The sequence below is a fragment of the Astatotilapia calliptera genome, chromosome 7 (genome assembly GCF_900246225.1).
Source record: "Astatotilapia calliptera chromosome 7, fAstCal1.2, whole genome shotgun sequence".
NCBI lineage: Eukaryota > Metazoa > Chordata > Actinopteri > Cichliformes > Cichlidae > Astatotilapia > Astatotilapia calliptera.
The window spans coordinates 43,035,898-43,057,880 of NC_039308.1; the positions used below are offsets into that span (position 1 = coordinate 43,035,898).

Consider the following 21,983-nt stretch of genomic DNA (forward strand, 5'->3'; position numbering starts at 1 on the left):
ATACAGGAGAGGTGGAGGAAGATCTCAGCCTGGGCGTCTATTGTCTCATGTAGTCTGGAAGATGAGTGGATGGTGGGGTGGGTGCAGTTTTCTCTGTGGTGGGGTTGGGTGGACTGTCCCGGGCTCTGTGGGGCGCTGCTGTGCTGGGCCCCGGTCTGGATGGGCCTGGGCCCCCTTTCCCTGGCAGGTCGCGGAGTATGGGAGTGCCTACTGGGGTCAGCGGGGGAGCTGGCCCCAGGGAGAGGGGTCACCTGCCCCTCCCTTCCTTCCCTCCCCATCTCCAGCTGCCTCCCTCTTCCCGCTCCACCACAACCACCCACACATGCAGGGCCTTGGAGTAGGGGTATGTCACCAGGGTGCAGACGAGGCTACCCCCCCCCCCCCCCCCCCTGTCCCCTTCTGGCTGCCTCTGCCTCAATTTTATCCCACAACTTAGACATTCACATTACTCACACTCTCATTACACATACATATAGGATCTTGGGGGTGGGCACGATACACGGAGTCCAAATTACCATCAGGGTGTACACCTCACCCCTGGCGTCGTTGCCCACCTCTCAATTTTAAATACACGTAGACATTGAGGGCTAGCAGGAGGGACTATGCGCTTACCTGCTGCTCCTTGGCAGGTAGCTCCATGCCCTCCTGGGTTTTAAATGCACCTTAGAACACACATGCATCAACACTACAATGAGCGGGTAGAGGGAGGTTTGGAGTCTTCTCTCACCCCCATTCTCTGCGGCCTGCTGGAGCGGGGGGCTAGGAGGAGTTGGCTGTCCGACTGCGGTCTGGAGTGTGGGGCCTTCCTGCTGCTGCGGAGTCGGGGCGGTCTGCCTCTCCCCACCGCAGGGAAAAGGGTAACACCACCTGGGTCTGGGTGCAGTTCCCCCCTCCAGGGGCAAGGGTACCTAGACCCGGTTCGTAGAGTATGCTTGGGGAGTGTGATCGTGTGTACAGCGTCTCTTTATGTCTGTCTCCACGTTGGTTGAGTGTTGAGTAAGTGCATATGAGAGCATGAGGGTGGGAATGGATGTTTGTATCTGTGTGTGCCTGTATGTCTGTGTCTATATGTCAGGTTGGGTATCAGACGCCACCTCTCTGGGGACATCTCAGGCCCTCCAAGGTTTGGAGGCCTATCTCCACCCACCACCACTTCCCCTGCCAGTGGCGGACTCCCTCAGGTGTCGGTGCGTTGGTGGTTCTTTGTGTCTGGGGTGGGCGTCCGGGTACACACCGGCTCACTCCTTGGCGGCCGCTTATCGGGGCCTGGAGCCTGGGGCTCGCTCAGGCCACTTCGGAGGTGGGGTGCCCCCGGCCTCTCGGCCTGGGGCTCGGTCACTCAGGCACAGCTGGCTGCCGGGCGCGTCACTGCAACTCCCCCTGGCTTCTGCTCCGCGGCTGCTGAGTGGGCCCTCATCTGGGACTCTCCTCAGCTCTTACTGGGACAGTGGCGCGGCTGCCCCTCTGTTGGTCTTCCTTGGTCTCTTGTGTTCTGGGGGCCTCTGGATGTCTGGAGTTTTGATCTCCTCCATACCTGCTTCATACCCTGGAGGACGGGGCTGTGGCCCCCCCACACTCCCTAGCAGATCGTTACATGAAGAAACCTTTGGAATGCAAGCATGCTGATCCACACAGGTATGCACACAGGTGTACACACGGGTATTCACAGACGCGGACTACAGCTTTCTTGGCTGCTGCCTCAAAGCACATTGTGCGCTGTCTATCTTGCGTGCTGCACAATATCGTTTATTATTTAGTATCTACTGATATCTACTGCTAGCTAGTTTATTGTGATGGTGCTGTTTTTTCTATTATGTTGCTCTTTGTTGTTTGCTTTCTCTTCTTTTTTTTTTCTCCATACAGGTGACCCAGGTGTTTTGGTTTTTTTGTTTGTTTTTGTTTTTCTTTCTTTCCCCCTTCTCACCGTCTCTTCTCTCCTTTGGTTTTCTTTCTCTCCCTCTCTTTCTTTCATTCTTTCTCCCTGTCCTATCCCCCAGTCATGTCTGTCCCATTTGTAGCAACTGAAAATAAAATAAATTCATAATTATAATAAAGGTCAATCAAATGGACCAATATGGCAAGGCCATGATGATCCACTTGGTAAAATAAATCCGCTTGGCATCTTTCTTGGCCTTAAGACAACAATTCTGATGGCTAAAGATCCAAACGGGACACAAAAAAAAGAAAAAAAAAAAGAGATTAGACGTAATTGATAGAAGCCAGATTTAACTACAGAGGACACATGTTTGTCCAGCTTGAAGGAACTGTCCAAGACAACACCCAAGTTCCTCACAGTGTCAGAAAGGGAGTTGGCAAAGGGCCCAAATACACCAGTTAGTTCAGCCCGAGGGATGGGAGTATCAAAGATTACAATTTCTGTCTTCTTATCATTTAAAATGAGGGAATTGCTCAGTAGCCAGTTTTTAACTTCACTCATACAATCAAAGAAGTGTTGCAACGATGACGCGACATCCTCAGCTAGTTCAAAATAGATTTGAATGTTATCTGCGTAAAAATGAAAGGAAATATTATATTTATCAAAGATTCGGCCCAAGGGTAACAAGTATAAAGAGAACAGCAAAGGACCCAGCGCAGACCCCTGGGGGACACCAGAGGTGACAGGGGCAGTGGAGGAGGAGTAGATAGGATTTAAACCAGCTAAGGGCACTGCCCGTGATGCCCACCAGATGCTTAAGCCTCATTAAAAGGACATTATGATCCACCAAATCAAAAGCAGAGGACAAATCAAGCAAAACTAAGACCACAGGGTGCCCTGAGTCAGCAATTGAGAGAAGGTCATTAAAGACTTTCAGTAATGCAGTTTCCATGCTATGGCGTGGCTTAAACCCCGACTGAAATTATTCCCCAATATTATTTGCATCCAAATAAGTTTGGAGTTGGGAGTGAACAATCTTCTCTAGGACTTTAGACAGAAATGGGAGTTTGGAAATAGGACTAAAGTTAGCGAGATCATTCTGATCGAGGAAGCTCCTTTTGAGTATAGTTTGCACTACAGCGTGTTTAAAGGCAGCCGGAACATAGCCCAATAACAATGACAGGTTCATTAGTGATAAAATATAGGGCCCGATAATGTTAAACCCTTCTTTAATAATGCGAGATGGAAGAATGTCATGAACAGCGTTTGCATTTTTCAGGTGATCAATTATACCCCTGAGAGTGGGCAGTGAAAGTGGATCAAACTGATTGAGGTTAGTGGAGCATCGTAAAGCTGGGGCCTGACTCATCACAGTGGGGTGCGAGACTCTTAGAGATAAGATTCTGCCTGTAGAATGATTTAAAAATCCTTCACAAAGAGCTAAGGAAGCCAGTCTAGGCATTACAGGACAGGGATTAATCAATGAGTTAAAGGTTTTAAATAAAAAAATGTGGATTGTGACTGTTATCTGTAATGACAGCCGACAGGAAACCTGCCTTAGACAACCTAACAGATTTCTGGAATTCCAGGCGGGTCCTGCGAAGGATGTCAAAAGACACCTGGAGCTTATCTTTTTTCTTTTAAATTTGCATATTTTTGTCACTCAACACATTCTGAGGTGGGAAAAAAAGGACCTTCTTTGAAATAAAAGTCAAAAGTCTAGCAGTCTTTTAAATTGCATCTGAAGTCCTAATGTATTAAAGACAGAAAAAAAGGAATAAAATACCTCAGAGTGATGTTCTTCATTCTGTTGCAAGACTTCGATGCAGAGCTCTCCCAGCCTCATCATGTCCTCCAGTCTTTTCTCTGGAGGTACCTGATGTTCCACTATGTGGGAAAATTCCATAGCAAAGAAGCAGAAGCCATTGCAGATTAGTTTTACACTCAAACATGACTACAGAACATTTCAGAGAAGCCTCTGTTGTGTGTACAGTATGTTGGGTTCTGGGTCAAACCCTACTGATCACTAACAAATCTATCATTACGTTATTCATGATCATCTATCGTTTACTGTGATCCTCTGTTCTCCCTTCAAGCACCACCCTGAAGTGACATCTTTTGGTAAAAATCAAGCTATAAACTCTCACCCTTGATTTTAGCATATTCAATCAACTGACTATAGTTGATTTGAGCTGCTTGTTCCAGACACCTCTGCACCAGTTTCTTCATATCCTCTGGAGGAACAGGGGTAGTGATGTCTTTCATCAAAACCTGAAAAAACACATATCTCATTTAGGTCTTCTTAGAGCTCAAGAGAAGCCCCACTGTATGGCTTGTCAAACCTTCTGTGTGTCAGATGCAGCCAATCAGAATAAAACCGGTGGTCAAACAGTAGGATAGCCTCCTTGGACATAGAGCCACATAAAGTGGGGTGTTGAGCACCAGAGTAAAAATATGACGTGAAAATAAGTTGGATAAAACTTGATTTTAGTCAGGATAAAAGTCAGAATACTTTCTGGGTGCTGTCATGTTGAGCTTTATTTAAATTTCCAGGTATCCATCCATTTACATTATATATAATATATACATTAGGTGAATGTGCAGTAGTAGCATGTATGCAGCAAGCAGGTGAATTCTGTACATTAAGTGAATTAGATTCACTTAATTAATTGACTTACTTGAACAAAGATTTGTTCAAGTAAGACTGGGGTTAGCTTTCTTGCCTTTCTAGCAGCATAAGTCTTCTTCAAGTCTTATTCCCTTGAAAACTGGTCTGTACTTTGTCTGAAGACATTGATAATCACTTGAAACCAAATTGCACAGATACGTGATTAAACTGATTCTAAGACAGCTGATAAACAAAGGCAACACGCTTTCCTTTTCTATACATGTATGTTACATGTTTCATGAAAAAACTGTGCAGGACATTTGTACAGTGGTGCAAAAAATATTTAAGCCCTTCCTGATCTCCTAACTTTTTTTGTATGTTTGTCACGGTTACAGTAAATGTTTCAGATGATTAAAAAAATGTAAATATTAGACAAAGACAACACAAATAAACACAAAATGGGGGGTGTTTATTATTAAGTAGAAAAGAAATACAAACCTGGATTATGACACATACAAAAAAATCGGGGCAAACACTTTTTCACACCACTGTGCTGTATGTTAAAATATGATTTAATCAGAGGCCAATTACCCGTTCCTGAAGGGAGAGCGTGGCCTTTAGGGCCCCATCTGGTCGTCCAAAGGGAAAGCAATACCTGCAGATGCAAAACGTAGGCAGCCACTTAGAAACAATCTCAAGGACAACTTCATAGAAAAAAAAAAGAAAAAAAAAAGAGAAGAAGAAGAATAGGAAAATGCGTTCAGTGGCAGAAAACGGTCAGTTGGCAACAGATGGCTGCCTGCTCTTGTCTAATTACACTGATGAAGGAAGCGTTTCTCACCTACAGCTCCATCGGAGTACAGATGAGGCAGTTCATGCAGGTTTCTCGTTGTTAATTGACAAGTGAACAGTACTTAATAAACAAAGGCATGCAGTCACACAGGTCAGCCATTTATTAGACCAAAAAGAAATACAGGCAGATGTTTTGCTCTGCTAACAGAGAAGAAATTATGAAACTCACTAAACTAAACTAATATCACATCGGACTTTGTTTAAAGATTCAATTCATACTTTATGTCACAAGTTCATGATGTTCATTTAAAAGAAAAATCAATCTCCACTAAAGACCAAAATGCTCAAAAGGCCTGAAATGTCTTTGATAAATACGTATTTTATCTGCATCGGCAAGCAAGCTTCTGACAGAAAGGAGACATAAGTGGTGATAATGTTTAAATGAGTGAATATGAGATATCTGATTAAAGAGAAAATCGGCAGAATTTTAGTCAGTCAATTCTATTTTAGTCAGTATGGGAAAACGAGGATTTTTAAGTGCTATAGTAAAAATTTTATAAAAAAAACCAAGACTATTTATGGTAAATCTTCAAAGTTTCTAAGCATATGTAATGATAACTGTGAAATTGTATCTTTATATATTTAATATTTTTTAACATATTTTTAAAAAACCAATGAAAATGTTGTGCTTTTATTTTTAATAGTGTAATAGCTTTTGAGGTATTCATGTTCAAACATATCCACAGATTTCAATCTGGGATGGACCATTTTTCAAGAGACTTGAAAAGTATTTGATATTTGAAGCTAAAATTTCACTGAATCCTCTTTGGACCATAAATGTCTATTTTATTTTAAATAGTTTTTTGGAATTTGACTTTAATGAATAGAGACAATAAAGACAGACAGGAAAGTGGAGGAAGGAGAGGGGAAGACACGCTGCAAAGGGCTGCGGGTCAGACTTGAACCCAAGCCGCTACTTTCTGGCCATGCGGCATATGGCTGCCTGCTCACCCACTGAGCCAAACCGGCGCCCCGACCACAGAGCTTTTACACAAATGGGGGAGGGATGAACAGAATGTTCTAAAACTTGGCTGACAGGGCTGAGACAGAGCGACCCTTATATAAATTTAAATGACACAAGGGAAAGAAATTGATGATGTGAAAGATATTTAATTGTTGATGGGACTAGTACAGCACATTTACTGTTATGACATCTACTAAGGGAGTTTCAACAGCGTTTCTCTGATTAACCTTCACAAAGAGAAATTTTAGTGAAGTGATGTAAAACATGAGGGTACAAGCATCATGTTATCATCTTTCTGACCCATTCATCCACTCCAACCTCTTCCAATGTTGAAGCACTACAGATGCATGATGTAAGTTAAAATTTCCTTTGTTTTTCTGGTTGAGACAGTAGATATGACAGTGCTAATAAAGGTGAGAGATCGTTTCCAGTCTCAGACATGAAAAGCTCTTTTTCATGTCTGATTTTATTTCATTTCATCATCCAAATATTGTCTAAGCAATCTGTTTTGCTTTCCAAAAACTATGAATCCCACATGCACTTAATAAAAAAAACCAATAACAACAAATAGTAACTATGCATTACTATGTACTGGACCAGACAATATAAGTAAGAGACTGCAGGGATTTTCAGGTTTCACTCAGACAGCCACACTGAAGCCTACTGAGAACTTACACTAAAATTACAGACTGTCAGACTAATTTTCAGTTTGTTAACAAAAAGCTGATATTTTTCAAATAAAATAAACGGTGGTCTGCCTGAAAAATGTGAAACTGGAGGAGCAGGACTGATTATCAGTGATTCAATGTAGGTACGGGGGCAAATTTTATAGTGAAAGGAAGTTAAAAGACATTAACAACTCTGACTTAATCCAAACCAAACTGTGGAAATCCATCTCTTTTCTGGGTGACATTTGCATAATCCCTGCCTTGTCTTGGCCATTGTTTATCAGCATTAGCCTCTTGTTTAGGTGAGTTAGTAATGACTCCTGCTGATCGACCCCCTCTTCCCGGCCCCTCCTGTGTTCTCTGGAGCCAGATGGAGGGCCCTCTCAGACATGAAGGGTTTAAAGAGATGGGTTTCAGTACAGTTAATGGCACAGGTCCATTCAGATGAGTGTTGCTCAAGGTCTTGGGGCTGTCGCTTTCACACCATCCTCACAATGTGCTCAAACAGCAGCGGCATTGCTGAATGGCAGCACGCAGATTCAGGGAGGTCTCATCAGCTGCCATCAATACATGTCTTGCACCTGTTGCATGTTGCCGATGGTGCTAAAAATACCCTGACTGCTTTCATTTATGAGAATGAAGATAATGTTTTTATTTTTGTTTTACAAATTTTCGGCATTTTGTTTTTTGTTTTTGTCAATTTATTTTTAAATGCTTTTTTTATTAAGTTTTAACACCCCCACCCTCCCACGACAGTCCATCTACATAGTTGGCAAATCCACAATCATAGATTAAGAAAACCACACATTGTAATAAGAATATAAATGATTACAATAGTAATAATAAACAATCTTACTGTGTAGTCCAATTTATGTATGTCTTTTTAAGTTAACCAGTTAGCAACAGCCATCAACTTAACAATTACAGGCATTATTATTTCAACAAGTTCCTCTGAAATAGATGACCTGAACCTAGAAATCAATTTATACTCCCAGAAGCAGTGACAATATGAACAGCACTTAATGTGCAGAGGAGAGCGAGAGCAGTTTATCTTGTGCAAAACAACAGAATGAAGAATCTAACACTGAGTTTCTCTCAGTCTGTTGCATATGAAGGTAGATTTGATCAGGACTATAGCTACCTGCCTGTCATCCCTTACATATTCTGTGCCTAAATCCTTTACCCACTTATGAGGAGAAAGAGAAGGGAGTAGAATACAGAAGGTGCTCCAAGACAAATATCCAAAGAAGCGTTCCTTTGGAAGTTTTGCCTACAACTGTTGGCTCATCTTCAAACAGGTCTCCAAGTACATGAATCCCCCTGTCCCACCATTAATGCTGTCATATAAAATAGGATTGAGCTTTACCACTGGACTTCTATTACGGACATCACAAGTGACCAGACTCCATGGGGAGTGTGGAGAACAACTCCACGAATTAATACATGATTCCTTTTAAAATACGCATGTAGCTAAGACCAAAAACAGCAGGCATGGCAAACCCAGTTGTACAACAGAATTTTAGGCATCCGTGTCTGTATGTAATTGTAAAAGTCTAAGCCTCTGTTTAGGTTTTTTGCCATCCCGTATAAAATTAGAGACGGCCTTTTCTGTATCCTGAATTTTCTTCTTCGGCAAGTACAGAGGATGCATCTGCAGAGAGTATAAAATACGAAACAAAGTGGTAATTCATGCCATCATTCAAGGTCTATTTTAACTGCATGCAATAAACTGGAAGAAAATTGAGCTTCCACAGGTCCACATGTTTGGTGATATTTTAATTCCTAAATATGTAAATCCAGATACTGACCGACTGAAGGGAATATTGTTCATTGTCCCCCACATTTCCAGTAGTGTGGCCTGAGATTGACTAAAGTTGACCTTTTAACGAGTTATAGAGCCTAATTCACTAAAGAGTGTTAGAGTAGCCACAACTGATAATCAAGAGGAGGACAAAAACAAAAGAATATCATCAGTCAGACATTTCTGAGGAGAGAAAAAAAGTCTATTCTAAAGTTATGGAGGGCGACATACAAGTTGTAAAGAGATTCACACATTTTCTTGGAGGGAAACATAAAAGTACATACAGGCCCTCCTTAATAGTTATTGTTTTGTCAAGTGTTAAGGAGGGCAGCAATGTAAAAAACTAATTCCCATGCTTTTTGAGTTATATGATGCCAGCCTAGCTCCTTTGCAATTTACTATGGTCCAGATCTGAAAAATGAGTTTCTTAAAATTTGCCATTTCTTTCTTAAGGAGTGACAGGATATTGACGACATGGTTGATGCCCTTCAGATTAAGTGATAGAATTTTAATATCACTCATATGTATTATTTTTCATGTGATTATGAAATTAGTAATCACACACACAAGAACTGGTGCATAGCACACATGCAGTGTAAAAAAGACTGTCCCTAATAACCCACCCACAACCACAAACTCCAGCTTTGAACAGCCCCACAAGACCCCACAAGAACAGAAACAAATAAACACAGAATGGAATTATGACCTCTTGAGCAAGTGAAGCCAAGATCCGTCCCTCCACCATAAAGAGAGAACCATATACCGCCAGCAGGGGTATCCCACTCATGATGTTAGTTCCCCACACACTCCCACACCCTGGCCAATTGGCAGTGTCAATGAATGCAAACCACAGTAAGTCAAGAATTATTTGAGAATAAAAAAAAAAAGCAACATAAAGAAAAAAGGGAGAGACAAAGAGAAAAACAAAAATAATAAAATTCTTAAAATACTAATGTGTTAGTATGGTCCAACACTGCTTACTCATTTTGTAATGCAGTGCACCTCCAAAGAAAAAGAAAAAAAAACAAAATCGGCATAGCCTGTTCGTATCTCCTTATCACAAACAACTGCAACTGAGTTTCACTCAGAACACTAAAATATATACGGATACTGTATTTCCTCTCTTTATAGGGTGCTCACGCGCCCCGTTAAATTGCCGTCTGGCCCCTCACCTGCGTTAAACAATCTTGGCAATGTAAATCTTGCTTCCTTGAAACGACAGGTCGCCTTTCTCCCTGCCCGCTGATTGCATTCTGCTTTTGTCACTTACGTTGTGCAGTTTGATGATAGTAGATTGTTGTCGTTTTTCATCAGGGGGCCAAGGCTGAGCCCTGTCGATCGTAACAGTTCTTTGTTTAGCTTCCAGGCCCAGCATCTTCTGAAGCCAGGTTTCAAACAACTAGATTGCCTGTTTTCCTTCTGTGTCTCAAGTTCATTATCAGGATCCGTGACTCTTCCCTCCAACGAGACTGTGCAGCGTATATCATTTACAGTTTCTTATTGGTACTGTTTCGAATTTATATCAGTGCAAGTCAAAAAGCCGCTGGGTCAGCTTTTTGACTTGCACTGACATACCTACAACCATGAGGGAAAATAATGACAAACCTGCATTCATATACTAATGAATAAGGAGTATCAGTGTTTCAATGTGATTGTTACATGTGAAAAATTAATTTGTTCTCAAATGTGAATCATGTATGCAATGTCTGGTGAGTCATATAAAATCTTGTGAAAAAGTATTTCACCCTTACTGATTTCTTTTCTGTTTTATGTTGTATATTTGTCGAACTTACATATTTGAGATCTTCAAATTAATTTTAACATTAGACAAATATTACCCGAATAAATACAAAATGCTAATTAATCATAGTTAATTAATGATTTAATGTAAGTTAACAATGATGAACCACATTATTTTGGGAAAGCTGACTTCAATTTCACAGGCCACACCCCCCCCCTGAATACTGCTAGACAAGCTAAATCAAGAACTCACTTAAACAGAATCTGTCTGACTAAGTGACTCTAGCTCTTCTGGGAGACACCGATGGGCACCTAAGCTAGCTGAGAAACATAATCTTGTCTCTATATCACAGGTTCCCCTTTCCATAATGAAACTAATATTTAAACAAGTCGACAAAGTCTAAAATAAAAGATCAACACTGATTTTTGGCAGAAGGACAGAAATCTGAATTTTCTATGTAAATGACATTGAACAGTTCATCCACACAGAAGGTTTTGATTACAATTTTAAATTCCATGACTTCCATGACAGAAATTTCATGACCACATAAGTCTTGACACTTTCTAGTTTTAGCTGAAAAAATAAGTCTTCAGAAACAAATATACTTCTATTGGTCTTCAATATGAAGGTGTTACATACCTAAAATGTGTGATCTGGTTCTCCAGCAGAGCAATGAGACGACTTCTGATTGCCTCAAACTGCACTTTTTCCTCCATGGTCACTGTGCCTATCCCATCAGGCCTGATGAGAACGAGAGAGAGAGGGGAAAAAAGAGACAGACTCATGTTTACATAATGGTGACAAATTACTGCTTGACGGTGGGAAGCAGCTGGCGTTTTTAGCATGACCAACTGATAATGAATCGTGGAGTCTAGATTTCATGTAAAAAGCTACGTTCAGAGTTCGCCACAGGGGGTAGCTCTGCATGCTTGATTTGACATTTGAGTCTTATGTCTAATGCCCTTCCTGACACAATCTTAAAGGACCTATTACTTGCTAAGCAAATATGTAAACTACTACACTATACATTATAAAACTAAACTTGAAGCTTGAAAGCTAAGCTTGTTGTTTCCCTTCTACAATGTGGTTAGCATTGTGAAAGGGTTTATTTTAATGCAAATCAACATCTTTTCTTAAATATAAATTGGTACTTTTGGTTGCTAACCCTAGTAGTAAGTGAACCGCACAATACTAAAAGAAGTCTCCTTAACTCAACTCAGCATGAAACTAAAGTGCTAAAGTGCTTCACAGGTAAAAAAAAAAAAAAAAAAAAAGGAGATCAGGAAGAATACTTTTGCAAAATCTTACCAACATTAAGACAGTAAAATGTTCAAGATAAAAAAATAAAGCTGAAAATAAATAAAGTAAGCACAATAAGTATCACCATGACTAAGTTGTCTTCCATTTAAAAAAGACAACTATCCATCTACTGTCCTGCAGCCTCAACTTCTGGATGCCAGATGGAGATGGGTGCCAGGTCACCTCAGGTATAAATGATCTCAGAGCAGAGGCAAAAAAGCTTTCTCCTGGCAACACTTCCAAACAGTCGTACTGGCTCAGTGTTTTTCTAATGATACTTTCATGAAATAAATAATGCCATGGTGTAATATTTCATGTGTTGTTGTGTTTCAAGGTTGTAGTTTACAAATAATAATAATAATGATAATAATAACAATATAAACTAATAATAAAATAATAATATATATTGAGACCTTAATTCAAAACCTTAGAATTGAAAGTGGCAGTACTGTGTAAACTGTGGGCTGTATATACTATACATAATTCTTAGTCTTCATTCTTCATCAAGACTCTCTTAACCTCCTAAGACCCGAACTCTTCCACGACATGCATGTTTAATTTCTCTTTGATATTTGGGCTGGTTGGGGCCCGATGAATGTAAAAACAAAGAATTACCAGATTTTTTTTTTTACCTTATTTTTGTTTTTAAGAAAATTAAGAGCCACATATGAGGATATTTGTTTAAATAATAGAACAGTAGCAGTATAATGCCCTCGTAAGTGGATATCAGGCCCTTGTAGACCAAAATTGAGTATTTTGTTCTAAATAACCCAAAATGTGATGTCCACATATGTGGACACCAGGTCCTAGGAGGTTAAAAAGCAAAAGATTTTTATAACTAAGAACTCTACACCAGCTAAATGCCTGAAACATCAAGAACCGAAATAAAAGCAAAATTCAACACCACAGAAAAGAGTCAGGGTGCTTTTTCTCTCCTTGGCTTCTTTTTTTACTCTGGCTTGTTTCACAAACAAACAACAAACTGATCAGTCAGCCAATTTTTCTACGATAACCTCAAAGTTAACCAATCAAACGCTCAGACTTGTCCTGCTCCTCACAATTCATCTGGCTGTCAGCAGGAGAGTTGACAAAAAATGTTTGGTGAATGCTTCATTAATGCTTTTAAAGCCTTCATTCTGTTCTTGCCTTGGTCTGAATAGCAGTTTGTTAAAAAAAAAAAAAAAGGGAAAAATGCAATCAGGACCCAGAGCAAGCAGCCTTGACTTTCTGGGCTTTCTCTGTGCCTCTGAAAGAGAAAAGAACCCTCTCTAAACGGCACTTGTGGGCACAGGAGGGAAGAAGCACGGAGGTTGTCTGTTAATGAGTTGTTCTTATAAAAGCTTTCAGTGGTTTAGCCCATGACTGCTGCATGTTGAGTACCAACAACTCTGCTGAGCTCTTCAAGGCACATCATGACTCTCCAAAGTTGAAAATAATAGCATGACAAGAAAGCAACAAAGTCTCAAAGACAGAACTGCGGATACTGAATCATCAAGCATTAACCTCCTGAGAAGCATAAATGTGACAATAATAAATTTACTTTACTCAGAAAAATGTTTTTCTACAGCAGAGTTGTGGAAAGGACACCAGTGAACACAATGATGGAAGAAAACAAAAGAGAAATGAAACTAAATTATATTTTTATTCTCTGATGTTCAATAGTGCCACCTGCTCTCTTGTAGAAAAACATATGTTTAATTTAAAAAAGGAAAGAAAATTTAATTCAGTATATAACATGAATAATATAAACATAAATATTTCATATAATATAAAATAAGTAAAACTACTTAGCATTACAAATACAGACTTTTAAATTAATAAAGATGTCAGTAGTTACTTATAAGGGGTTCAAATTAAACACATTTAAAAAGATTTTTTTTAAACTAAAACAATTACATAAATTAATTAAATAACTTTTTTCTTTTAAAGCAAAGACATGCAAAGTTAACTAAAATCCGATTCAGTGTTATTCACAACCCGGGGAAGGTGGAAGTTGCAGAGGTGGTGGTGGATAACAACAGGACGTTGTCATGTATTGTGAGAGAACATCAGTGCCACTCTTCAGCTCCACTCAACTCAATTCAATCAGTAATGAGAAGCAGCTTTCTTTGCACAACAGCACTTGTTAGCACAACTTGTAAACCCTGTTGTTCCCCAAATCTTTCAATTCATCACAACTCCCCCACCGCACTGCTCACAACCTTATTTAACAAGCACCAGTTAATCCTGAGGGAACAGAAAGCAGAGCCATTGTGAGGGGGGCGTGTGTGTTCACTCATGTAAAAATTTGCTTTCATGCTGAAGAAGCCAAGGGTCTCATTGCACAAATGAAGATGTGAAGACTGTGATGGGAGCAAGATGCATGATAGAGGGACTGCCTGAGGCTCCAAGCCCCCACAGTTATTGCCAGCTGTTCTGTAATCTGAGTTGTTCATCTTGCTCAAACAATCAATCTGCATCCCAGAGAAAGATGACAGAAAATAAAAATGGCTGTAGAGTTTTGCAGCTCTTGCCTTTTTGTAACAAGACTATATGAATAGTTTGAAGGTCAGGTGGTTTTTTTATATTGAGTTGCTGTTTTTAACATATTAGACATCTATCTTGGTGCATAATTTGTCATATTTGACTATAATACACAAAACCTCAGGAGCTGAGCAACAAATCTCAGCACACAGATACATTTTAGGTTCCTAAAGGTTCTTATTTAGATATTATGTTGTCTTCATACTGCCAAAAAGGCAAAACAGCCTCTACTATTCTCCATCTGATGTAGCTCAGGAGGTAGCGAAGATCTGCTAACTGGAAGGTTGGTGGTTCGATGCTCGATGATATTTAGGCATACATTTCTGCATGCCTAAATATCATCGGGTAAGACTATGAACCCTGAGTTGCTCGCGAATGCTCCCTTTAGAATAAATGTGTGTGAATATTAGCTAGCTCTTAGGTGGAGAGAAAAGTGCTTGTACGAATGGGTGAATGAGACATGTTGTATAAAGCACTTTGAGTGTTCAGTTCAGTTCATTTTTATTTCAAACATTTCAAACATGTGCCTTCACAATCATTACAAAATATCATTCCATTATTTGTTTGAAAAGGAGTAGGCTGAAGTATTTACTTATTTGTCCCTACCCCCTCAAGTTTTACCTCTCAGTATGAACCTGACCCAGTATGAACCTTCCAGATCCCTCAGGTCATCTGGATCCGGTCTTTTATCAGTTCCCAGAGTCAGAACCAGACACGGAGAAGCTGCATTCAGCTTTTATGCTCCTTATATCTGGAACAAACTCCCAGAAAGCCTCAGATCAGCTGAAACACTCAGTTTATTTAAATCCAGGTTGAAGACTCACCTATTCTCAGCTGCATTTGAATAAAGCACCAAATCCACACTTTAAGCTTAAATTTCAAAACTTACATTTAACTACTGATCTTATCTATTTCTGATTTTATCTGTTTTGATTTTATATACTGTTTTGTTTGTTTGTTAAGCTTAAATTTCAAAACTTACATTAACTACTGATTTTATCTACTGTTCTGATTTTATCTGTTTTGATTTTATATACTGTTTTGTTTGTTTGTTTGTTTGTTTGTTTGTTTGTTTGTTTGTTTGTTTGTTTGTTTGTTTGTTTGTTTGTTTGTTTGTTAAGTGGGTTTAGAGCTCTGGGTAGCTCCCCAGCTGGGTCTAGACTGGGTCTAGAGAGTATTTTAAATTCAGGGAATTTAAAATAGAAAGTAGCTCGTCCACAGAAGGACTGGTAGCTCCCCTTACGATAAGGGTTCAGATTGCGCGAACAGGTGTGGGATTAGAGCTCTGGGTAGCTCCCCGACTGGGTCTAGACTGGGTCTAGAGAGTATTTTAAATTCAGGGAATTTAAAATAGAAAGTAGCTCGTCCACAGAAGGACTGGTAGCTCCCCTTTCGATAAGGGTTCAACAAACAAAAAAAACAAAAAAGAACCGCAACACCATTTCCAGCAACATTACCGTCCTGAGTGTTCACGTAGAGTAGAAAAGTGCTATGTAAGAAAGAGTCCATTTACCATTTATAAAAGCATCATATCTTTTTTATTTCACAATACTAACATCTAATTTAAAAAGGTTGAATTATGCATGTTAGTTTGCCTGGAAACCAACTTACAATTGGTGGCTTACAGGCAATATTTTACAGGCAAGTCCAATGAATAGCTTAAAATGATACAAAAGTAAGTGGTGAACTGCCAGAGGTTAAAAAAAAGGTAAGGTTACTCAAAACTGAAAAATATTGTGTATTTCATAATTATACCAAAAAAAAAAAAACAAAAAACCCCCCAGCAACACAAAATGGGTTAACAGTTTAAATCTGTTCTGCACCAATAGAGGTTGATCAAGCCTTGAAAGCTGGTGCTACTAATTCCTACAGGTGTTCCAACTTTTTGGGATTACTTACAACCCACTCTGTCTGCATAAAAGCAGTGCTGGAACACACTGTGGTACCATACCCATCAGTGAGCCTCAGCTGAACAGCATTGTGCTGCAGAAAGTAGTGTGTAGCTATAAAAATGGCGAGAAAAAGGCAATTAACAATGGAAGAGAGACAGACCATTATAACACTTAAAATATAGATCTTTCCTACAGAGAAATTGTGTCAGTGATTCCAGTTTCCCTCAGCATCAAAAAGCACTCAGAAACTACTTGCTCTCAGGCTAGAGCAATAACTACCATTGTTAATTTCTCCAGATCAGAGAGGTTTCGTGAAGGGTATGCATGGTTTTTTCAACCTGCGCAGGTTTTTAAACATATTACACACCAAGTCAACTACAACCCCTGAAATTGCCTTATTACTCGATGCTGAGAAGGCATTTGACCGGGTGGAGTGGGATTATCTGTTTTATACTCTACATAAATTTGGATTTGGCCCTAATTTCATTTCATGGATTCAGTTACTTTACTCCTCACCTTTGGCACGTGTTAGAACAAATTCGTTGTTCTCTTCTTATTTCCCACTTCTCCGTGGTACGAGACAAGGTTGTCCCTTATCCCCTCTTCTTTTTGCATTATCAATTGAACCATTGGCGATTAAACTGCGAGCTGACAGTTGCATTAAGGGTATCTTCAGAGGTGACCAGGAACACAAAATATCCTTATATGCTGACGACCTCCTGCTGTATATGTCAGAGCCTTTATGCTCTCTTCCCCGTGCTCTTGCCATTTTTGAATGTTTTGGTAATATTTCAGGTTACAAGTTGAACCTGCATAAAAGTGCACTTCTCTGTGTCAACTCTATAGCCAGGAAGATTTCATTTGCAGATTTTCAATTTAACGTTAAATCAGGGTATGTGACCTATCTGGGGGTTAAGGTTACCCATTCATACAAAGGTCTTTATGAAAGAAACTTTGTCCCGCTGCTTAAGAATACTGAGACAGATCTTCAGAGGTGGAACAATTTACCACTGTCATTAACTGGCCGCATCAATTCTATCAAAATGAACATACTTCCCAAGTTCCTTTATTTGTTTCAATGTATCCCATGCTACTTACCCAATAAGTATTTTATAACACTGAATAAGCATATCTCTGCATTTATTTGAAATGGCAAAAGTCCACGAATTCGTAAAGATTTCATGCAGAGGACTAGGCCAATGGGTGGATTAGCCTTGCCAAACTTTCAGTCTTATTATTGGGCAGCAAATATTCGAAATATGCTGTACTGGATGAGTAATTTTACTACAGAGACTCCAGCTTGGCTCCAAATTGAGTCATCCAATTGTGGCAAAATTTGCCTATCAGCTTTGTTGAGTTCAGCTCTCCCATTAGAACTATACACCTACAGGGAGTGCAGAATTATTAGGCAAGTTGTATTTTTGAGGAATAATTTTATTACTGAACAACAACCATGTTCTCAATGAACCCAAAAAACTCATTAATATCAAAGCTGAATGTTTGTGGAAGTAGTTTTTAGTTTGTTTTTAGTTTGAGCTATTTTAGGGGGATATCTGTGTGTGCAGGTGACTATTACTGTGCATAATTATTAGGCAACTTAACAAAAAACAAATATATACCCATTTCAATTATTTATTTTTACCAGTGAAACCAATATAACATCTCCACATTCACAAATATACATTTCTGACATTCAAAAACAAAACAAAAACAAATCAGCGACCAATATAGCCACCTTTCTTTGCAAGGACACTCAAAAGCCTGCCATCCATGGATTCTGTCAGTGTTTTGATCTGTTCACCATCAACATTGCGTGCAGCAGCAACCACAGCCTCCCAGACACTGTTCAGAGAGGTGTACTATTTTCCCTCCTTGTAAATCTCACATTTGATGATGGACCACAGGTTCTCAATGGGGTTCAGATCAGGTGAACAAGGTGGCCATGTCATTAGTTTTTCTTCTTTTATACCCTTTCTTGCCAGCCACGCTGTGGAGTACTTGGACGCGTGTGATGGAGCATTGTCCTGCATGAAAATCATGTTTTTCTTGAAGGATGCAGACTTCTTCCTGTACCACTGCTTGAAGAAGGTGTCTTCCAGAAACTGGCAGTAGGACTGGGAGTTGAGCTTGACTCCATCCTCAACCCAAAAAGGCCCCACAAGCTCATCTTTGATGATACCAGTCCAAACCAGTACTCCACCTCCACCTTGCTGGCGTCTGAGTCGGACTGGAGCTCTCTGCCCTTTACCAATCCAGCCACGGGCCCATCCATCTGGCCCATCAAGACTCACTCTCATTTCATCAGTCCATAAAACCTTAGAAAAACCAGTCTTGAGATATTTCTTGGCCCAGTCTTGACGTTTCAGCTTGTGTGTCTTGTTCAGTGGTGGTCGTCTTTCAGCCTTTCTTACCTTGGCCATGTCTCTGAGTATTGCACACCTTGTGCTTTTGGGCACTCCAGTGATGTTGCAGCTCTGAAATATGGCCAAACTGGTGGCAAGTGGCATCTTGGCAGCTGCACGCTTGACTTTTCTCAGTTCATGGGCAGTTATTTTGCGCCTTGGTTTTTCCACACGCTTCTTGTGACCCTGTTGACTATTTTGAATGAAACGCTTGATTGTTCGATGATCACGCTTCAGAAGCTTTGCAATTTTGAGACTGCTGCATCCCTCTGCAAGATATCTCACTATTTTTGACTTTTCTGAGCCTGTCAAGTCCTTCTTTTGACCCATTTTGCCAAAGGAAAGGACGTTGCCTAATAATTATGCACACCTGATATAGGGTGTTGATGTCATTAGACCACACCCCTTCTCATTACACATCACCTAATATGCTTAATTGGTAGTAGGCTTTCGAGCCTATACAGCTTGGAGTAAGACAACATGCATGAAGAGGATGATGTGGACAAAATACTCATTTGCCTAATAATTCTGCACTCCCTGTATAAACGTAACCCTTTGTTGTCTGACTCGCTCAGAATCTGGGTGCAATGTAGGAAAAGGTTGGGGTTACACTTAATGTCAATTAAAGCACCTATCTGCTCAAATCCTATGTTCCCACCCTCCAGGATGGATTCTGTCGTGGTCTGGGTGGTTTTCCACAGCATCGGCTCCTCCCCACTGGGTGGAGTCTTTGTTGTTCCTCACCTGATGGCAATCGTACCAGCAGTATTTATGACCGGCGCACTCAACTGGTCTTCGCCAGATTATCTGCCAACTTTAGTCAGTTCTCGGCCTCACGTCTGTTCCTTGGTGACTCATCGTGTGTATTAATCTTATTTCCTCTGTTTTCTCGTCAGCCTCTGAAACCCACCTACCAAGCTCTCCTGGATACAAGTTTGCAGCCGCCGGTAATCCTTCCCCATTTTGGAACTGCCGTTCTCTTCTGCCTGCCTCCCTGCATTGCATGCAGCACCCATCTGGACCTCTCCTGCCTCCCCCCTCCACGCAACCCCCACCTGCAAGCTTGTAAGACAGCTCAGTGTATTCTCCTTGGATTCACTCGCAGCCCTCTGTGGGATTCCCCTGACTACTCTCTCCTCTGTTTCAGTGCCCTGGCCCGCCACAGTTTCCCCTGCACAGTACCTGCACCCAGTTATCCCTGCCATCTAGTTATAGTCACAGTATTTTCTCTCGCCTCAGACATCTAGTTTATGTTCCTTAATTCTAGTCTGCAATTTCTGTTAGCCTCTGAGCATTGTAAATAAAGTCTCTTTTCGTTACACCACACCTCTGGCCTCCGGGTTTGAATCTGCACTTGAGTCCATCCCATTTCCACGGGCCACTGCGCCATGACAGATTCTGCCTTTAAAATATGGGAAAGTAATGGCCTTAGAAATATCAAAGACCTTTTTGTAGATGGGATTTTTGCCTCATTCACGCAGCTCCTGAAGCAGTTTAATGTTCCTCGGCAACATTTTTTCCGCTATCTACAAATTCGCCACTTTGTAAAGAGTGGATTTCCTTCCTGAACTACCTGAGGAAACTTCTTTGGATAAAATTATTAATATAAACGTTCATAAGAGAGGGGCGATTAAAGAAATCTGTGCTATATTATTAGATCTTCAATCTCCTTCTTCTCCATTCTTAAAGCACAGTGGGAGAGAGACCTTGGGATGACTATAACAGATGAGCTCTGGCAATCTTTTCTCCAGAGGGTACACTCTTCTTCGATATGTGCCAGGCATGGGCTCCTTCAATTCAAGGTCCTACACCGATTACATATCTCCAAGGAAACGTTAGCCAAGTTCTATCCAGGAGCTGACCCTCTGTGTAACAGATGTAAAGCAGAAACAGGTTCGCGCCTTCATACCTTTTGGACATGCCCCAATCTTCATAACTATTGGGTGGGAAAACCAGCACACTGCAGACCACGGCCTCTCTGTGTGAGGATCTAAACGTATTCTACGCTAGATTCGACACAGCGAACACCATGAGACCGGACAGTGTGCGCACCGCGGATGACGTCAGTGCGCACACTGTGTCTGAGGAGGATGTGCGGAAGTGCTTCAGGAAGGTGAACGCACGCAAAGCTACTGGTCCGGACGGGATTCCCGGCCGCGTCCTCAGGTCATGCGCGGCTCAGCTGGCTGGAGTGTTCACGCACATCTTCAACCTTTCCCTCTCTCTGTCTGTAGTCCCAGCCTGCTTCAAAATGGCCACCGTCGTCCCTGTACCCAAATCCTCCACCATCTCCTCATTGAACGACTGGCGACCTGTAGCCCTGACCCACATCGTAAGCAAATGCTTCGAGAAGCTGGCCAGGGACTTCATCTGCTCTGCACTACCCGACTCACTGGACCCTCTACAGTTTGCATACCGCCACAACAGGTCCACTGATGATGCCATAGCCCTGACACTACACACTGCCCTCTCACACCTGGAGAAGAGAGACACGTATGTGAGAATGCTGTTTGTAGATTACAGCTCAGCATTCAATACCATCGTTCCCTCGAAGCTGGACAGGAAACTGCAGGATCTAGGACTGAGCAGCTCCCTCTGCAGCTGGATCCTTAGCTTCCTGTCTGACAGACGCCAAGTGGTCAGACTGGGCAGCATCACCTCATCCCCCCTCACACTGAACACTGGTGCTCCACAGGGGTGTGTACTGAGCCCTCTCCTGTACTCACTCTACACCTACGACTGCACAGCCACTAACAACTCCAACATCATTGTGAAGTTTGCGGACGACACTACAGTTGTGGGTCTTATCACCAACGGTGATGAGACGGCTTACAGGGAGGAGGTCAGCGCCCTGACCCACTGGTGTCAAGACAACCATCTCACCCTCAACGTCGCAAAGACAAAGGAGTTGATAGTGGACTTCCGGAGGTGCAGAGAAGTACACACCCCCATCACCATCAGCGGCGTTGCTGTGGAGAGAGTGAGCAGCTTCCGGTTCCTTGGCGTACATCTGGCTGAGGATCTTACGTGGTCAGTACACACAAACAAAACAGTGAAGAAGGCGCAGCAGCGCCTCTTCTTTCTCAGGAGACTGAAAAGATTCGGCATGAGCCCCCGCATCCTCAGGACCTTCTATCACTGTGCCATTGAGAGCATCCTCACTGGATGCATCACCACCTGGTATGGCAACAGCACCGCCTACAACTGCAAAGCTCTCCAGAGAGTAGTGCGGTGCTCTGAACGGATAATTGGAGGTGAGCTTCCCTCCCTCCAAGACATCTACAGGAAGCGGTGCCTGAGGAAAGCGGGGAGGATCATCAAGGACTCCAGTCACCCCAGCCATAAACTGTTCAGACT

General features: G+C 41.4%; 1 protein-coding gene across 4 annotated transcripts in view; it reads right to left on the reverse strand.

Moving 5' to 3' along the window:
* Positions 1-21,983, reverse strand: part of cadps2 (Ca++-dependent secretion activator 2) — a 186,005-nt gene that overhangs the window by 58,386 nt on the left and 105,636 nt on the right. For all 4 annotated transcript variants that reach the window (XM_026174893.1, XM_026174892.1, XM_026174894.1 and 1 more), the window contains exons 14-17: positions 11,150-11,251; positions 5,076-5,139; positions 4,024-4,147; positions 3,663-3,763 (exon numbers count right to left, since the gene is read on the reverse strand). In XM_026174893.1, coding sequence (XP_026030678.1) covers positions 3,663-3,763; positions 4,024-4,147; positions 5,076-5,139; positions 11,150-11,251 — 391 coding nt within the window. The remainder of the gene's footprint in view (positions 1-3,662; positions 3,764-4,023; positions 4,148-5,075; positions 5,140-11,149; positions 11,252-21,983) is intronic.